This window comes from Heliconius melpomene, chromosome 20 (genome assembly GCF_056956725.1).
Source record: "Heliconius melpomene rosina isolate 202511_hmr_F chromosome 20, ASM5695672v1, whole genome shotgun sequence".
Classification (NCBI taxonomy): Eukaryota; Metazoa; Arthropoda; class Insecta; order Lepidoptera; family Nymphalidae; genus Heliconius; species Heliconius melpomene.
Genome location: NC_140408.1, coordinates 34,102 through 53,216, shown reverse-complemented (window position 1 = coordinate 53,216; position 19,115 = coordinate 34,102). Strand labels below are relative to the sequence as shown.

The 19,115-nt window shown below is 37.8% G+C and overlaps 2 protein-coding genes across 2 annotated transcripts; one reads left to right on the top strand and one right to left on the bottom strand.

Moving 5' to 3' along the window:
- The first annotated feature begins 2,459 nt into the window (after positions 1-2,459).
- Positions 2,460-14,587, top strand: LOC146527412 (lens fiber major intrinsic protein-like). The gene is made up of 4 exons (XM_085205425.1): positions 2,460-7,652; positions 11,889-12,436; positions 12,586-12,666; positions 14,310-14,587. The coding sequence occupies exons 1-4, from the start codon at positions 7,640-7,642 to the stop codon at positions 14,445-14,447; spliced, it is 780 nt and encodes a 259-aa protein (XP_085061551.1). The 5' UTR covers positions 2,460-7,639; the 3' UTR covers positions 14,448-14,587.
- A 264-nt stretch (positions 14,588-14,851) lies between these two features.
- LOC146527411 (ubiquitin-conjugating enzyme E2 S) lies at positions 14,852-18,572 on the bottom strand. Its single transcript, XM_085205426.1, has 2 exons — positions 18,087-18,572; positions 14,852-15,738 (listed from the first exon to the last, which is right to left on the bottom strand). The coding sequence occupies exons 1-2, from the start codon at positions 18,232-18,234 to the stop codon at positions 15,278-15,280; spliced, it is 609 nt and encodes a 202-aa protein (XP_085061552.1). The 5' UTR covers positions 18,235-18,572; the 3' UTR covers positions 14,852-15,277.
- Positions 18,573-19,115: the final 543 nt, after the last annotated feature.

Here is a 19,115-nt window from a genome sequence, read left to right as displayed (position 1 = left end):
ATTTATTTTAACACCGCTACATTGTTTATTCGCAAAATTATTAAATGTACCTACAGCATTCATAAGTTATTTATTCGTAAACTTCGTGCATATTAAATAATGTAAATATAAACCTGTTTTTACACGGCAGTCACCGCGTGCTGGTCGTGTCGGCGCTGACCGACCGACTCCCACAACAGGTGTCCTCCGTCACAAAACGAATTTATGATAATTGCGATCTATACGTAACGTTGTTTCCATTAGAGTCGTAGTCATTTGCAAGTAATATTCATAATATCAAGAGCGAGACACTGAGACAAACGGTATTACCATTTAGTAGAATATTTTGAACAATCAAAGCAACTATCCACTATACGGAAGTACCTATTTATTTATAATTTTCAAGCTCACGTTGTACCCCGCATATACTAGGGAAGGCAAAGGGAACCTTTACCTGGTGTTAAAATACTCCGTTCCCCACTTTCCGCCCAATTTTCGAGGCATTACGTGTTAAGTGGCGGAACTCAACGCTGCGCTTTTGCATTGGTACCAGAGCGAAAACAGCTTAGTATGTACTTATGTTATATCTTAGTATGTATATATGTATATTATAATTAGAGGATATAAGGATTATTAATTATTTAAATAATAAGAAATAAGTATTTATAAAAAATAAAAATAATAAATGTGGTTGTTTTATATGAAATTAAACATATGAGTTGCGCAAATATGGTGATTCTATTTTTTTTATTAATTATATCACGTTTTTAAACACGTGTGTGTAAGCTATTATTACTCAAGTTACAAGATAACATCACATCACCTTTAAAAGTGTTCAAATGACTTCTATGTTCTTATACACCACCAGCACCTGTGGTGCTCGGTATGATGGTGCTCCAGGTGTCCGATTCCTACATTTGATAGTTTTACCTTTAGGACATGTGGACATTAAACCTGTACCAAATGTCAGCTCTATGGTGTGTGTTCATAGCTTACTAGCAGCCCACTGGCGGCTTCGTCTGCATACCACTTATAATACATTTATTATGGTGCAATTCAATTGCCAAGAGAGGGGCGGGGGGGGCGCCACCCCGCGGTAGTCGAGCCTAGACTGACGGCCGAAAATAAAGTGTTGAATTATTTTAATTTTACTATTTCTCGTATAATCTCGTATAAAATATACGTCCTAATTACAAGTTGTAAAAGCCGAAGATTATCTTCATTAAATTTCCTTGATGATGAAATAATTTTCGTTCGTATGTTTTCAATATACAGGTGAAATGAAAATCGATGAAATACCACCTTACAATTTTCAATTATTTTTGTCACAAAATGCCTTATTGATACTTATTGATATATATGGTGTATTTTTTAGATGTAATAAAATTAAATATGTTTGTCATATAATTTACTGATATATAATTAACTATGTGCGGCGCACGCGCTTAAAGCGATTTGATGTCCTTCCTTATTATTGTTATTTCGTTATTTAAGGCTAACTAAGACTTGCACTTCTGAAGAATGCGGCGTTCATACACAGAGAGAGGAGGCGGACTTCTTATGTAACGTGCTAATATAAAATATTATAATATCTATACTAATATAATAAAGCGGAAGAGTTTGTTTGTTTGTTTGTTTGTTTGTTTGTTTGAACGCTAAGATCTCTGGATCTACTGGTCCGATTTTCATTGTTTTTGTTTTATATGAAAGCTGCATTCTTCAGAAGTGCTATAGGCTATATAACATTACATTACACATATAAACTAATATATTTTAAAGTACATTCTAATTTGACATGCGATTTATTCTGCCATCTTAATAACAACCGTCGCGTCGCTACGCAACCGTTACCGCGACATTTTGATATTCATCCTTACTCTTAACATTTTATCTAGATTGAAATTATAGTTTACTGTATGGCATTCTAATAAATAATTAAGGAGATGTCACTGATTCCAAATGACCTAGCCTACGGGCGGCATAGTGTGATCGACGCGAACAAGCAGATGACATTGACGGTTTTATAAATTTTCATACATTTTCGAACTATTGTAAATGTTTATGTAATTAATTGCTTTTTATAATTAATTTAAGCTACACTTTGGTTCTCTTCTTATGTTATTTGATATTGCCCGTTAAAATTATCCTACTTAATAGAGAGAAATGTTTAGTTATTTCGTAGAGTCGATATCTATGTACGCACGCACGGAAAACTTTAGGTACTTTTTCTAATATTAAGAATACCTATCCTTTAGTTACTTTTAATCCTTTTGTTGGTTCATTTCAATAACTCAGATAATTTTTTCTAATAATATGTCTCTACTTATTATTCTTTTTGATTATTTAAGCTTATATTTTCTTACTAATTCTATTCAAAACTGAAAATAATTTCATGAATATATTTAATAAATATTCTTATAGTTGAAGCAGGCGTAGCCGCGTCCGGGTCCACTAGTAATATAATAAAGCGGAAGAGTTTGTTTGTTTGTTTGTTTGTTTGAACGCTAAGATCTCTGGATCTACTGGTCCGATTTACATTGTTTTTGTTTTGTATGAAAGCTGCATTCTTCAGAAGTGCTATAGGCTATATAACATTACATTATACATATAAACTAATATATTTTAAAGTACTTTCTAATTTGACATGCTATTTATTCTGCCATGTTAATAACAACCGTCGCGTCGCTACGCAACCGTTACCGCGACATTTTGATATTGATCCTTATGAAAATAAATATAATAGTCACTTTTGGCATTTTATCTAGATTGAAATTATAGTTTACTGTATAACATTCTAATAAATAATTGAGGAGATGTCACTGATTCCAAATGACCTAGCCTACGGGCGGCATAGTATGACCGACGCGAACGGGCAGATGACGTTGACAGTTTTAAAAATTTTCATACATTTTCGAACTATTGTTAATTTTTATGTAATTATTTGCTGTTTATAATTAATTTAAACTACACTTTGGTTCTCTTCTTATTTTATTTGATATAGCCCGCTAAAATTATCCTATTTAATAGAGAGAAATGTTTAATTATTTCGTAGAGTCGATATCTATGTATGCACGCACGGAATACTTTAGGTACTTTTCCTAATATTAAGAAATACCTCTTTTAGTTACTTTTAATCCTTTTGTTGGTTCATTTCAATAACTCAGATAATTTTTTCTAATAATATGTATCTACTTATTATTCTTTTTAATTATTTAGGCCTATATTTCCTTACTAATTCTAATGAAAATTGAAAATAATTTCATGAATATATTTAATAAATATTCTTATAGTTGAAGCAGGCGTAGCCGCGTCCGGGTCCACTAGTTATATATATATAATATTATATAAACAAGGCGACATTAAGTTATACAAAAATATTCAGTTAATGACGGAAAGGTTAAGGCCACGCGATAATGTCGCTACATAATGTGTGTACTGGCGCACACATCGAGCTGTATTTGTTCCCAACGTCATTATATATATTTCAGTTAATTTAAAACTTGAAGAAGCGATTATTTATTTTATCTTGTCTCTCTTTAATGTGAGATAGGCAGGAAGAAACCAGTAATTAACTTATGTACTGCATGCAGCAGCTTGCACTCGAGCACAAGAGTGTGAAGTTATTATGAAACTGTCACTGTCTATGTGCGATCGAAATCTCCACAATCGTTATATATTTATCGTATTTACATACTTTGTCATAAACATTTTGACGGCAGCAGCAGTACAGCAGTTTAAAGTTCACATGAAAGATAAAAGTAACAATGATAATGTAGATAATTAACAATTCCTTGAATAAATTAAGCTAATTATATATTGTTAGCGAGTATAACAAATTGTACATACAGATATATCTATAAATTAGTAACCGGTACAACAATTGTTATTCGCGGATAGCGGCTAAAGACACGGCCTCGCTCGTGGTCCTCACCTCTTGCACGAACTATTCTTTATTATGCATATACAGAAAGTCCTGTGTAAAGATCTTAATAATACCCACAGTTTTAGTACTATGAACGCATTACGTGTATTTTATCTCGTTTGTAATATTTATTGCATATCATGCTTACGTGGACTTATAATAAATATTTTGCGGAAAATTTACACCAAAACATAATATAGATATATAATATGTTTATACGAAGCTACTAAGTATATCTACAGAATGTGCAGTTATCTTAAACAATATGCCTAACTATTGTGTGAAATCTGCTCTGTAGTCTTAAGCAAGCTGGTAATTGAGGTCTAAGGGATTCTAAGGGCCGATTGATTAATGACCGACAATATGGCTTCTGCCATTGTCGTTCAACTAGTGATCTTCTGGTTTGCCTAACCCACCGCCGCGCCAAGCTGCGGCTATTGAAAGCGAGGAAGAGGACCTGGTGGTTAGTTTGAACATGGCGAAGGCCTTTGATCGAGTGTGGCATAGGGCGCTCCTTGCTCCTTAAACTTCCATCCTATGGACTTTCCGAAAATTTAAGCAAGTGAGTAGGCCAGCTTTCTCACTATGCGCAGCATCAAGGTCGCTGTCGACGGTTTTTGCTCCAAACATATGTCCGTGAACGCTGGCGTACCCCAAGGTAGCGTGCTGTACTCTACGCTGTTTTTTCGCATATTAATGACATATTAGATGATTAGGATTATATTAGATTGATAGGATTCTAGCATTCATTGCTATGCAGATGCACAGCAATGAATGTAAGAATCGTCTAACATGCATAGCTCAGCACACTCCCATACACCACAGTGGACGCTGTTTACTCCGGCTGCTAATCTTTCTCGGGAAAACGCTGAATAGTGCCGAAATAAATGTGTCTTCTGTCGCGGCATCCCTCGAGAATGTCTCCTGATGGGGTGAAAGGAACTTGATTCAATTTAACCACTGAAAAAATCCAGTTTTCGCCAGTCTTCAAAACACTCCCCTTATAGCCGCGCCCAGTGTCAACATATTGGACCTTAATGGTTCGAGTGACTGTCAGTATCGTGTTTATCTGGAAAGCAAGGCTAAGTTGGCCTCGAAGAAACTGGGGGTCATCAACAAAGCGAGTCGGTACTTCACGCCAAAACACCGAGTGGCTAGGGCCCAGGTTCGGCCTCATATAGAGTTCTCTTCTCTTGGCTGGTGCACCCCAGTATCGGCTTGAACCATTTAATCACATACAACGATTAGCCAGTCGAATCATTGGGGACCCACTGATCTGTGAAAGTCTTGACACTATGGCTTTATGTCGAGACGTCTCCTCGCTGTGCGTTCTCTACCACAATTCTCGAATTACTACAGGAGTGTTCCGAACAACTGTTTGACCTGTTCATGTATATTAGGTACATACATAAACGAGCTGTGTGGCAAGTGCACTGGACCACTGACAGCCGATATTATATTAGCCTAATATTTGGAAACAGGAAAAAGGCGTTTTACGTTTTATAATCTACACAAATCTACGCTACGATGTTTCGATTATTTAATTATATTATTTTAAAAGCATCGTCTGGTTAAATGCAAAGTGATACCTAATTATTTTTGGAGTCAGTAATGTTATTTTCGATGACGATTGTCTCAACTAGAACTGGAAACCGTTTTTTCTATGCAATCAATATTGTACGTAAATCGATACAAGGAAACATAATTATAATAGCGTAGAGTAGGTAATAGGAAATCACTAGCGAATGGGAGACCTTGATTCTTATAATTTCAAAGGTCAAAAGCGTCACTTTATTATTACATCAATAAATAATTCGACACTTATTAGATTGCTCATTTAATTTTAAACAACAACATTTTTTTTATACAACAAATTATGGATTCTTATCCTCTGTACAATGTTACCTTTCATGACTTAAACCTTTAACTAGGGCAGAGGTTCTGTTAGGACAGCTGGAGCTACGTAGTTAATTAGGGGAAAAGTGTACGAGATGATCCCATTAGTCCCTGAGTATAGTTTGCGCGATATTGATATTATTATGAAGTTGAAAGCACTTGATTGTAGCAAGTTTATCTGACTACCGGTCGGCAATTGGCATACCCGGCCATTATAATATTTTACAAACTTAAAGCTATTGAAATTTCATTTTGGACACCCTAGTGCTTTTAGTGTGAGTCGGTCTCGTCCTCCTTAATCTGCAGTTACCAGGCGCTCCTCGACGCTCGGCCGACTCGGAGTGGACGCGGACGAGTGACATCTAATCTATAACGTTCAAAGGTTTTGACACAATTATCACTAAAACTAAATTCACAACACAACAACATATCAGATACATTATTTCGATAGCTCCCCGCGCCCTCCCGCGCACCCCCGCGCCGGCCTGCGCCAAATGTAGGGAATACGAATAGAAAACACTTGTATATACGTCATGTTTAAGCAAATGCATAATTGAGTTCGTAATTACGAAATAACATATTACGAAGAGCCAACGGTCGTCCGCGCTCTGCTCTACCGGGTTGTATGCTTGTACCTACCTATAGGTACCTAACTAGAGGTAAATAACTATTTATGTCAAATAATTAATAACCTCTTCGTCTTCTAAACTTGTAAAAATGCCTTAAAGTCTCTACGTCGTTGATTCTAATTTACTGAATTAAAATTTATATATACCTACTAGCGGACGCGCGCAGCTTCGCTTGCGTATTTAAGGGTGAATTCTAATAACCCATGAAACATGTGTTCAATGAAACATTTTTAAGAGTCTAAATTTCAAATTTTATAAAAATCGGTGGCGATTTAAAGATTTTTCCATACAAACTTTCAACACCTTATTTGCACCTTTAGGGGGTGAATTCTAGAAAACCATGAAACACATGTTCAATTAAATACTTTTAAGAGCCTGAATTTCAAATTTTATAAAAATTGGTGCCGATTTAATTTTTTTTCCATACAAACTTTTAACCCTTATTGCACCCCTTTAGAATAAAAATTTTTCAAAATCCCTTCTTAGTGGATGTCCAGATAACAAAAGTAAACATCTGTCCAAATTTCACGTTTCTACTATTAGCGGTTACGACTGTGCGCGCGTCTTACCTCAGTCAGTGAGGACAAGTCCTTTTATATATATATATATTATATAGGAGTACCTATTAAGGCAAGATTATAGCGCACCTACTCATTTATGGTGCAGGTGGAATTGATAACTGACTCCGAGGCCCACGTTTCTATACGAGAAGGAAGAGAAACTCAATAGCGAATGTGAAGTTAAATTAACGAAGTAAATACTCGTCAGTATTTACACAAATGACCTAAAAGTAGAGTCGAGCTCACAAGCGTGGCTCACAAGCGTGCACATGCACATGCACAATGTAGGTGCCCAACTCAAACACGAGGACATTTGCATTTTCCGGAACAGAAAAGTAATCTACGAGCTTCTGAAAATACATATACATTTGACAGAATTAAAAACTACGTTGTTTTTATGCTCGCTCATTTTATTTTTATCGTGTATTTTTATGTTTCCTACAATATGTAAGCTTGTGTTTAGAGTTTAACGAAAATACTGTGATAGCGCAGACCAGAGCACCATGCCTGTGCGGTGCTTCTCAACAAGTGTCGACGGTGGTGGGCTGGCGCTGCTGGCTGCTGCTGCCGCTCAGTAACCGCGCGGCGCCCGCACTCGCCGCACGTCTGGACACGCCTTGCTCGCACTCGCACGTGGAGGCAAACAGCCGGATATGCCCGCCAACGGTCAGTACCACGACACGCCCGCCCTGAGCCCTCCGCCCTCCGCCCTCCGCCCTCCGCCCTCGGCCGCCGCCCACGAGCTGCCGTCTCAGTGCTAACTGCTATTACAGTTCTTTATTTCTGTTTTCGATAAACTTAAAAAGCTCACAATATGCGTATCAGAGTCCTATATTCGCGCGTGACGACTCACGAGCCGCGACGACGTCCACCGCCGCGTGTGTAATTTATCTCATTTTATTTAGAATTCAACCGACGAGATCGGATTAGTAGTGAATTACTACGTATTGTTTTGTATAATAGATAATTTTAAATGGTTTTTGTATATTAGAATAAGTAATGCTTGGAATAATAGAGTAATGATTTTCTAATAGTATTTTTTGTCTTTATGGTAGTTATTTACCTTGGTCGTTCTAACTCGTTAGCTAATGGCCGCCGCCTACGCGCGCGGTGACAGACATTATGTTAGGAGACTGTGGACACCGGTCCGTTACTAGTCGAGCCGTGCGACGCCGTTTGCATATTACAACATTTAAATACCGTTCCAACAACAAGTAGAAGCGACGTCTTTCTACTTGTATAAAGTTCATATAAGTAAAACACGCTTAAAGTCGACTCTGTGCTATAGATACTTAACACATTTATTCCACCTTCACGCCGCACGTAGTACGCCAGGTAGGCAGAGGGAACGTTAAGCCGCACCGTCCATCATTTTTCGTCGAATTGTGGTGGCATTGCGTGTTGAATGGCGGAATTCAACGCCGCCTCATCATTAAATGATTGTTTATTTTTTCCGTTGGAATAGGATCTCTTAAGTAGGTAAATTATACTGTCTTTAATTAAAATTCAAAAAGTAATAAAATATAGGTACCAATTCTTACAAAACCTATTTTTTTTTTAAATCTCTATCTGTCTATATATAATAAAACAGTAAAAATATTTTGTTTGTACGTTTCGTATTTTTGACTAAAATGGATAGAGGAAGACTTAAAAAGAATAATAGGAAGCAAAAATATATTTTTTTAATTTCTTGTCTGTACAGACATGTATGTATGGCCACGCTGGTCTCCGAAAGTAATGAACCGATTTACTCACCATTTCACCATTGCTTTGTTTTAACTCAACTTAACATCTAAATCTTGTTTCATCAAAATCGGTTCATTTAAAAAAAAAGTTCTCGGCATTTGAATGAACTGAAGGCATAAGTTTGCATGCAAATATAAAGCAATTTCATATCCATACTATACTATACTTATAATAAATCCGTATTAGTCTGTAATTATTCTGTATTTTAAACTGACTTTCAAAACAAGGAGGAGATTCTCAATTATTTATTTTGGATTCGATTTCGATATTGGATTATTCGATTCGATTTGGGTATTTTTTGTAATATGCAATCACAAATAACTGTAATAGTTATTTTACAAAGAATATTATAAATCCTTACCCAAATGTATATCAGCCATGGTTCGAGCAACAAGTAGGTATATCGATAGATTTGGTATTTCCTATGAACTGCTAATCAGCTGTGCCCAATGTTGTGTTTACCTAATTAACGTCCATTTCGCATTTCTTACCGTAAACAAGCTGGATTACTTAATGATCATTAACAAATTACTCTTCGAGCCTCCCTTCCTTCGGTTAGGTTCATAGTTAATTGAATTGTAAAATAAATTCATTTTGAACAAAAAGAAAAACCGACTTCAAACAACGAACTATAAAGTAAATAATAATTTTACAAAGATTTTATAATTTTGAAGTCGGTGCCAAGTAAACAGGCTTAGTACCTAATTAGATATTGTAGTAAGGTTGTAACTTTAATCTAAGAAACTTTAATCTTAATTAGGTATTATTTTTATGCAAACGTAAGTTTGGCACATTAACAAAACATACATAACAAATATTCGAGTGAATTGGGAAAAAAGGGAGAGGATTTTTTGAAGTCGGTTAAAAATGAGAACATCCTCTTTTTTTGAAGTTGATTAAAAAAGAAATGTAACGATGAGGATTCTCACTTCTGACACCAATTTAAACAATGTTTTTCCTTATAATTATTGCAGTACAATTAAGTATAAATTTTACCAAAAAAAACAAAGTTTTTCAATTTCAACCGGACCCCATAATCAGAACCTAACTTCCATCAAACTATCCTTGACGTGTATCCTTTCAAATATAAATTAATTTTTAACAAAAAGAAAAACCGATTTCTAACAACGAACTAAAAAGTGAAAAATAATTATATAAAGATTTTATAATTTTGAAGTCGGTGTCAAATCTAATTACTAAGCCTGTTTGTTTTACTTTGCACCGACTTCAAAATTATAAAATCTTTATATAATTATTTTTCACTTTTTTGTTCGTTGTTAGAAGTCGGTTTTTCTTTTTGTTAAAAATTAATTTATTTTACGATTTTTAGTGATGGGTAGATCTTAAAATGATGCTTCTTGAACGAGTGGTCTTGATTGTTCTATGTAAAACTTCATTTAATTAGGTATTATTTTTGTGCAAAGTTACATTTTGGTATATTGACAAGAACATACATAAAAAGTATTCGGGTAAATTCGGAATCTCCCTTTTTTGAAGTTGGTTGAAAATGAGAACATCCTCTTTTTTGAGATTGGTTAAAAAGAAATGCAACGATCAGAAATCTCACTTCTGACATAAATTTAAAAAGTTTTTACTTGTAACTATTACAAATTATCCTTAAAGTGTATCCTTTCAAATAAAAAAAGAATCATCAGAATCGGTTGACGCGACATTGAGTTATTCAAATCAAATTACTAAGCCTGTTTGTTTTACTTTGCACCGACTTCAAAATTATAAAATCTTTATATAATTATTTTTCACTTTTTATTTCGTTGTTAGAAGTCGGTTTTTCTTTTTGTTAAAAATTAATTTATTTTACGATTTTTAGTGATGGGTAGATCTTAAAATGATGCTTCTTGAACGAGTGGTTTTGATTGTTCTATGTAAAACTTCATTTAATTAGGTATTATTTTTGTGCAAAGTTACATTTTGGTATATTGACAAGAACATACATAAAAAGTATTCGGGTAAATTCGGAATCTCCCTTTTTTGAAGTTGGTTGAAAATGAGAACATCCTCTTTTTTGAGATTGGTTAAAAAGAAATGCAACGATCAGAAATCTCACTTCTGACATAAATTTAAAAAGTTTTTACTTGTAACTATTACAAATTATCCTTAAAGTGTATCCTTTCAAATTAAAAAATAATCATCAGAATCGGTTGACGCGACATTGAGTTATTCGGCTATTAGTCGCCATGTCGCACATACGTACCGAATGCATATTTAAAACTTATGTGATTTTCTCATCGATGCCATTGTCAAAAATGGGCAAAAAAAAACGACACCACACGGGAAGTCCTAGCTTTCAAGTATATAAATCATCAAAATCCGTTGACCCAGTCAAAAGTTCTGAGGTAACAAACATAAAAAAAAATACAGTCGAAATGATAACCTCCTTTTCTTAAATATGTCGGTTAAAAATATAACTTATTATTATGTATGACAAATGCCGAAGCCAGCCTTCTAAAGAATTTAGTTCAAATTGTGGGTTTCTCAAATCTCAATGGATTAATTACTGGTTAAAGAAAGGTTCTACCAAAATTACCGCAAGTTTTGTTGCTATTTGTGTAGTAGAGTATTAAATTAAATCAACTTCACGCTGTATCCCACACACAGCAGGATAGGCAGAGCGAACCTAGTGTTAAGAGACTCCTTTCCCCAATTTCTGCCAAATTCTGGAGGCATTGCGTGTTAAGTGGCAGATCTCAACGCCGCGCTTTGCCTCGACACCAGCGCGAAGTAATGGAAATATAAACGTAAATAAATATTTCACTTCCTCGAGTGGGGATCGAACCCACAACCGTCGCGTTACAGTCACACCTTGTGCCGCTGCGCCACGACGGCCGTAGTAAAGTATTGGCATCCATAAATAGTAAAATGAAGAGATACACGATAGAACAACGTGTCTTTATTGATAACGTAAGTATAATTCAAAATATATACCTACTTAATGAAAACTTGTCATATCTTTTTTTAAGTAAATATAGAAATATTTTTTTTATAAAACCATGGGCCTGTAGATATGAGTAGGTAGGCTGACGGACAGACAGATGGACGGACTACAAAGTGATCATATATATATTTTTCGTTAATAGGTACGGAACTTAGGTACTTTTTACTTTACGTTAACTACGTCGGTCGTGTCTTGTGTATCAGATACTGAGCGCCGCGGTGCGGCCGCATGGGTGCGGCGCTGGTGGCGCGCGCTGGTAGCGGAGCTGGTGTCGACGGCGCTGCTGGTGCTGCTGGGCGTGGCGTCGCTGCTGCCAGTAGAGGGCCGCGCGCCGCCGCTGACGCACCCCGCGCTGGCCTTCGGGCTGGTGGTGATGGCCAACATCGAGGCGTTCGGCGCGGCGTCGGGCGCGCACATGAACCCAGCAGTGTCGCTGGCGGCGCTAGTACTGGGCCGCCTGCCGGTGGCGGCAGCGGCGGCGTACGCGCTGGCGCAATTGCTGGGCGCCACGCTGGGCTTCGGGCTGCTCATGCTTCTGGCGCCGGCTGCCTTTGCCGAGCGCGCGGCCTGCGTGGGCGGCAGCGCGTCCGGCAGCGTGGCGCCGCCCGCTGCTGCCGCCGTGGAGGCGCTGCTCACGGCCGCGCTGGTGCTGGTGTGCTGCGCCGCCTGGAGCAAGCACGACGCCGGCCGCCCCGACCCCGGCGCCTCGCTCAAGATCGGCCTCACCGTCACGGCCGTCGTCTACGCCGGAGTGAGCACCGTTCTTTATTAAAATCGAGTGTGACATGTGAAATTGTAACTCCGATAGACTACTCTTGTACTGTGGAATTACATAGATAAGAAGTCGTTTAGTTAGTCGTTGAACTGTTAATGACTTGACGTTATATTCTCGAATTACAGGGTGTGATGTCGGGCGCCAGTGTCAACCCCGCGCGCAGCTTCGGGCCCGCGGTGCTTCAGACCTTCCGCTCCGACCATTGGGTTAGTATATTTTTAATTATTAAAAGATAAGAAATCTAGCTTTTTCACAAAATTTTGTCTTAGACGAAAACCTGACCTGGTTCAACATGGTCTTCTTGTCTTGTCAAGACTTTACGTAGCCGAGAAACTTAGACCTCGGATCAAGTGGTGGTTGCTAAATGGACCGATGCAGACCGACTTCTTGGTAGAGGTGAAAAGTCAACTGACACCGACACTGCTCAGGATCCTTGGGATCTAGCACAATCGGTAGTTATTGCGGCGGGCAAGCGAGTTCTTGGCATTTCTAAGGGAAGACATGTCATCGACACGTAAACATATTGGTTCAGAGGGATGATCTGTAAAAAGAAGGCTGCCTTTAAAAAGTGGCAGCAATCCAAATCTCTTGAAGACAAACTGCAGTAGGTACATAGTAAAGGAAGATGCCAGCAAAGGGGCTGTAGCCATAGACCGCACTCCGCGGTGAGAGTTTATGACAACTACACGATAAACTTGAAACTGAGGATGGGCAGAAGCTCTTATAGAAACTGGCACGTGTCCGGGATAAAGCGACGCAAGATATCGCAAAATTTCTTTGCATTTGCATCAGAGATTCCCAGGGCACGCTGCTCTGTAGTCATGCCTCTGTGAAGGAGAGATGGAAAAGCTAGTTCCAGGAGCTGCTGAACACACAGCATGTAGTCTTCCTCACGATCCACCTCCTAACCTCAGAGTTATTGCCTCAATAACCCTTGACGAAACTCGTAATTCTCGACGCACGAAGAACGGAAAAGCGATGGGACCTGACGACATCCCGATCGAAGCGTGGAAATCGTAGGGCGCTCTTGGTGTGCTCATGCTTACTGACCTTCTTAACCATATCTTGGACACTGGGAACACCAGTTGCCACACCAGTGGCGGCTTAGCGTCATTACCCCTATTTAAAAGGAAAGGGGCAGCGTTCTATATTCTAGTAGTTATATAAGTATTAAGGTTATGAATCACCATGAAGCTTTTCGAGCGCATGATCGATATCACCCTTGAGAACCGGTCTTAAACTAAATGTTTCGAAGACTAGGTACATGGCTTGCGGGAGCACGGACTCGAGCACTATATTTATAGGTCCTGAGCCAGACGCTAAGTCGGAAAAGTTCAGGTACTTTGGAACCGTCATGCACGAGCCTGTAGGCATTGATCACGATGTCCATGGCAGGATCAGCGCTGCCTGGACCAAATGGCGGGAGGTCACTGGTGTGATCTGCGATCGCAGAATACCGCTAAAGTTCAAGGGGCTGATATACAAGAGCATCATCTGATCGGTTCTTTTATACGGCAGCGAATGCTTACCAGCACTATCCCACCATACTCAGGAGCTTCACGTCACGGAAATGAAGTTGCTGAGGTGGATCTGCGGCGTAACACGTGCGGGGTAGTCTTGTAGTCCGGGACGTAGAGGATAAGTTTGGTTATGGCGTCTCATTTCTGCACCTACAAAGCCCTTAACAATATCACTCATTAGTATCAGTAACTTTAGGTAGGAAGTAGCCTCTAAAATTTGCATATACGAGTACTACTATAATTTCTGCCTGGGCCTAGCTAATACAGATATGTAGGCAAGACATAATTGTATAAGGATATTGTAAAGTTAAAATTTATATACATTGTAGGTGTACTGGGTGGGTCCGCTGGTGGGGTCTGCACTGGCGGCGCTGCTGTACCGCGCTGTGCTGCGCCCCGCGCCTGCGTCGCGCGCCTCCGCGCAGCACCTCGAGGACCTGCCGCTGCACGACAAGCAAGAACACTAGACACGCTCTCTCACTTTCTGACACTGTTCCACGCTCTGGCCAGTCATGCCAGAAACCAATTTTATTGGTCGATTAATATAAGAGTAAGTTACTCTTATATTAATCGACAGATAGATTTATGTTTGTCATTACATTGATATAGTAGTTAGTCGCTTACATCTCCGAAAAGCATATTTGTGTGATAGTTGAGTGCAACATTCACTACAAAACGAAAAAATAACGAATTAAATATTCATAAATATTAAAGAGACTCTTTGGCCTGTAGCCCGTTCATAGATATATATTTTATGAATAAAAATATGTCAAAATCGATCTCAAAGTTGAAAGCGGTTTATAAACACGGGCCTCAGTTGTAGCACACAACACACACATAGACACAGGGTACATAAAAAAAAAAAAACCTATTAGCATTAATGTTACTTTATTGTAAAAATTAAGTTTAATTGTAGATTATAATAGGTATCACTCTCTATGACGTTGTATTTTTTATGATTGTAAGTAATAAATATGTTTTTATAATTTATTCAGTGTTTTTGTGCAATGTCAAACTCCATCGCTTACACATCTGTCTAAAACTTGTCGGTATTTGAAGGTCACAGTTGAACATTGCGGGTAGCGGATACAGTACCAACTCGTAGCACCTGTTAAATGATTATTACTCAACCGGAGTCCGGGCTGGTCTTTATTTCCAGGGAAATCACAATATCTTTCAAATAGGCACTACTACTAATCATAAATGAGTCGGTCGTCGGGCCATGCAAACTAAAAAATGTATGTATCATAACTATTTATTACAAAATAAACACAACGCGTAGATCGGGCGCCGCCCCTCATAAGCGCTTCAGGATGCGGCGACGGTCGCGCGCGGAGGGGGCGGGCGGCGCGGCGGCGGGGGCAGCGGCGCGGCGCTCGCGCTTGGCGCGCGGCTCGCCGGCCCCAGGAGCAGAGGGCGCTGGGGCGCAGGCCTGGGGCGCCGCGTGGATGTCGGTGTAGAGCTTGGCGCGCGCGTAGTAATCGTCGTAACGGTCGCGCAGTAGCGCGGCGGCGTCGGCGTTGAGTGCTGAGTCAGCATTGGGCGCGATGAGCAGGCACTTGACGGCGAGCAGCGCGTGCTCTAGGCCGAGCTCGGGGCGCCAGTCGCGCTTGAGCGTGTTGACGCACACCTCTCCAGCCGCGGATACGTTGGGGTGGAAGATCTTAGTGAGGAAGACTGCGCGCGGCGGCGCGGCGGGGAACTCCCGTCCCAGCGCCAGCCGCACACGGAACACGCCCCCCGCATACGGCGTACCCGCTGTAACACACATTTTAAACTATACAATAACCACCTTCAATTTTTTTAGCATGGCAGTGTAGACAACAAAGTGTAGTGTAGTGTAGTGTCTGGACACTACATTCCCTCTCGACGGACACGGACACTCTTTCCGCCCGAATTCAAAATGTTACATGTTGAGAGACGGAACTCAATTTGTCTTTCAGAGTGGAGAAAATGTTCTTTTATATAATCATTAAATTATCAATAACTATTATATAACTTTGTTATTTATTATCTAGCTACTAAATGTATAATTTTTTGTTTGCAAAGCAAAATCTCTTTGTGCCACAAACTCAGTTAACACAATATGTACATTCATCTACTGATTTTAAAAACAATACCAAAATTAAAAATCCCTTTATACATAAAATAAGTGTCATAATATTTTTTTTTAATTATTAGAGGCCAGTTGTGGGACAGGCACAAGAAATTAACTATTTAATAATCTATATATACAAAAGGACATGTATCTGACACACGCACAGCCATAGCCACTGTGGGTAGAAACGTAAAATTTGGACAGATGTTTATTTTCGTAATCTGGACATCCACTAAGAAGGGATTTTGAAACATTTTAACTCTAAAGGGATGAAAGTTTGTATAGATTTTTTTTAAATCGGCACCGATTTTTATAAAATTTGAATTAATATACTCTTAAAAATATTTCATTGAACACGTGTTTCACGGTTTATTAGTTTACCCCCTAAACTGAAAATAATAAAACTTTTAACTAAAAACTTTTTTATTCGCCAAAAATGTTGGTTTTTACCCCGATTTTCTCACGTACATAAAGATATAGATATAGAAAATACACAATTTTTTAAGAATTGCCGAAGTACACTCAGTTATATACAAGCGTCCGTGTGTACATGGGGTGATTCGGCGCGTTGACTTGTTATAAACAAAGGTATCTGGCACTTATTGGTTTCTAGTTTGCTCGATGATCAATGATGATGCAGTTATCTCACTATACTTGCATTGTTTAATTACCTTTTAGTGTTACCTAAGTATGTGTCATATATAAAGTCAAAGATTGTTATATAGATTTAAATGCAGGTACTTATTTGCTTTGTTAAATAATAAAGTGAATTTAAGTGGGTAAGTTGAAATTATATATGACAAGTCAGTTCGTGTCAGGCTACCTAGCCAATACAATACTTATTCAATGAACTCAGTGTTTTATTTACGTTACATATATAATAGTATGAATAATGTAAATATTTATTACAATATATGTAAGTATTTTATTAATATACAAAGCATTGTCATGGATTATTGAAAAAACAAACGTGATTTCACCGTCCATGTTACCGGATTTTATTGTTTAAGGATAAGTAATTACCGTGTCCCAAGGATGTAAAAGTAATTAACACAACTGTATATACATGCTGTATATGCATGCTGTGCTGCTCGGCTATGACATCCAGTAAAGTTGAGTATGACCGCTAATGCATTTAAGGTGTCAGAGGTAACTTAATTTATTTTTTAAATTGAAACAACTGAATAATAAACTTTAAGACACTTTAAGATAATAATTACTGTCATATATAAAGTCAGAGTTTGTTATATAGATTTAAATGTAGGTACTTATTTGCTTTGTTAAATAATAAAGGGAATTTAAGTGGGTATGTTGAAATTATATATGACAAGTTAGTTGGTGTCAAGCTACCTAGCCAATACAATTCTTATTCAATGAACTCAGTGTTTTTTTTTACGTTACATATATAATAATTACATAAATTTCTGAACTGATTTCTCCTAAATATTATTTTTATTTTATGTCGTTTTTCATCAGCCTATCGCCGTCCACTGCTGAACGTAGGCCTCTCTCATCAAGCACCAACCATCCCGGAATATAAATATTATTATTATATTTATATTCTGATGTAAAATAAATTAATTTTTGATATTGTAGTAATATCCCACAATAGATATTTACTTAATTGTCAATTATATAGGCTCATCAATCAGTATAAAACAATTATGTTCAAATTTAATACTCATCATCAAACAATGAATAGCTGAATTCATCAGTACAAAGCTATTAAAGCAGTTTTTTGGTTACAAATTTGTAATTGGATTTTAGTAAACTCTATAGAAGTTTATAAACAAGAACTTTTTGATTGACATGACTAGATACCTGCTGCATATCTAAGTAAAATGTCAGTCAATCAGAAACAGATACCAGAGGCAATTTTAAAATTATCCGTCTCAATTTGAGATTTTAGTAAATATATTTTGTATGAAATATGTAAAGATAATTCCAGCATAGCTATATTGAAGATTATAATATAATTTGTTCTGTAGTTAAATAATCAAGAGAATACCTGGGCCTTCTATGAGGGCAACAACATCAGTCAGGTCGTCTTCGCGAACAACTAACTTTATACCCGAGGGTGGGTTCGCTACAAGCCGCCGCAGTTCTCGCGCCACACCGCGCAGAACTTGAGGGCATACGTTTTCTACATTCGACATTGTCCACGGTCACAAAATAAGTTGTCCTATACGGTGAGCGATGCTCACTGCTATTTAAAGTTACACCATTACAGTTTGTATAACTAACTTCGTACAAAATCCTCAATTTTTGGTTGAGTTTAGCAGTAATAGAAAAACACTTATTATGCAAAAAAACTACTTCATATATGTTTTGCAATATATTTCACAAGCCTTATCTTATACTTTAAGAAGAATGAAGACAACAAAGTATATACTGTGTTAATAATTCGTTAGAGAAAAATAAAAAGTCTTTCTCAGGATTGAGAGTAAAGTAATTTGGCAGTTAGGTTGAAACAGATAAAAAGAATATTGTGAAATTTAAATTACATACAAACGACAACAGATACACAAACACAATCACAATCCATGAGCATTTCTCTTACATTATGTTTACAGCAAAATTGTTATTTTTAACCAAAAAATACTTTTTTTTGAAAACCATCGTGTAGGCCTGAAATTTTGCTGCACGTTTTGATGCACGTTTATTGAAGTGCCATCTATAAATAATTTATTTTTAAAAATGGAACTCGCTATAAATGTGATGATACGGACAATGACAATTATTGACAATAATGATAAGCATCTAATAGAAAATTACGCTGTGTCACAAACAATGTACGTAAGTATCATATATATATAGTACAGCTGATATATATCAGCTTTACGCTGTATCCCGCAAACAGCAGGGTAGGCAGAGTGAATCTAGTGTTAAGGCGCTCTCACTGTGTTCCACACTTTCTGCCGAATTCTGGCGGCATTGCGTGTTTAGTGGCAGAACTCAACGCAGCGCTTCGCCTCAAAATTAGAACGAAGAAAGAAATAAATAAATATTTCATCTCCTCCAGTGGGGATCAAACGCA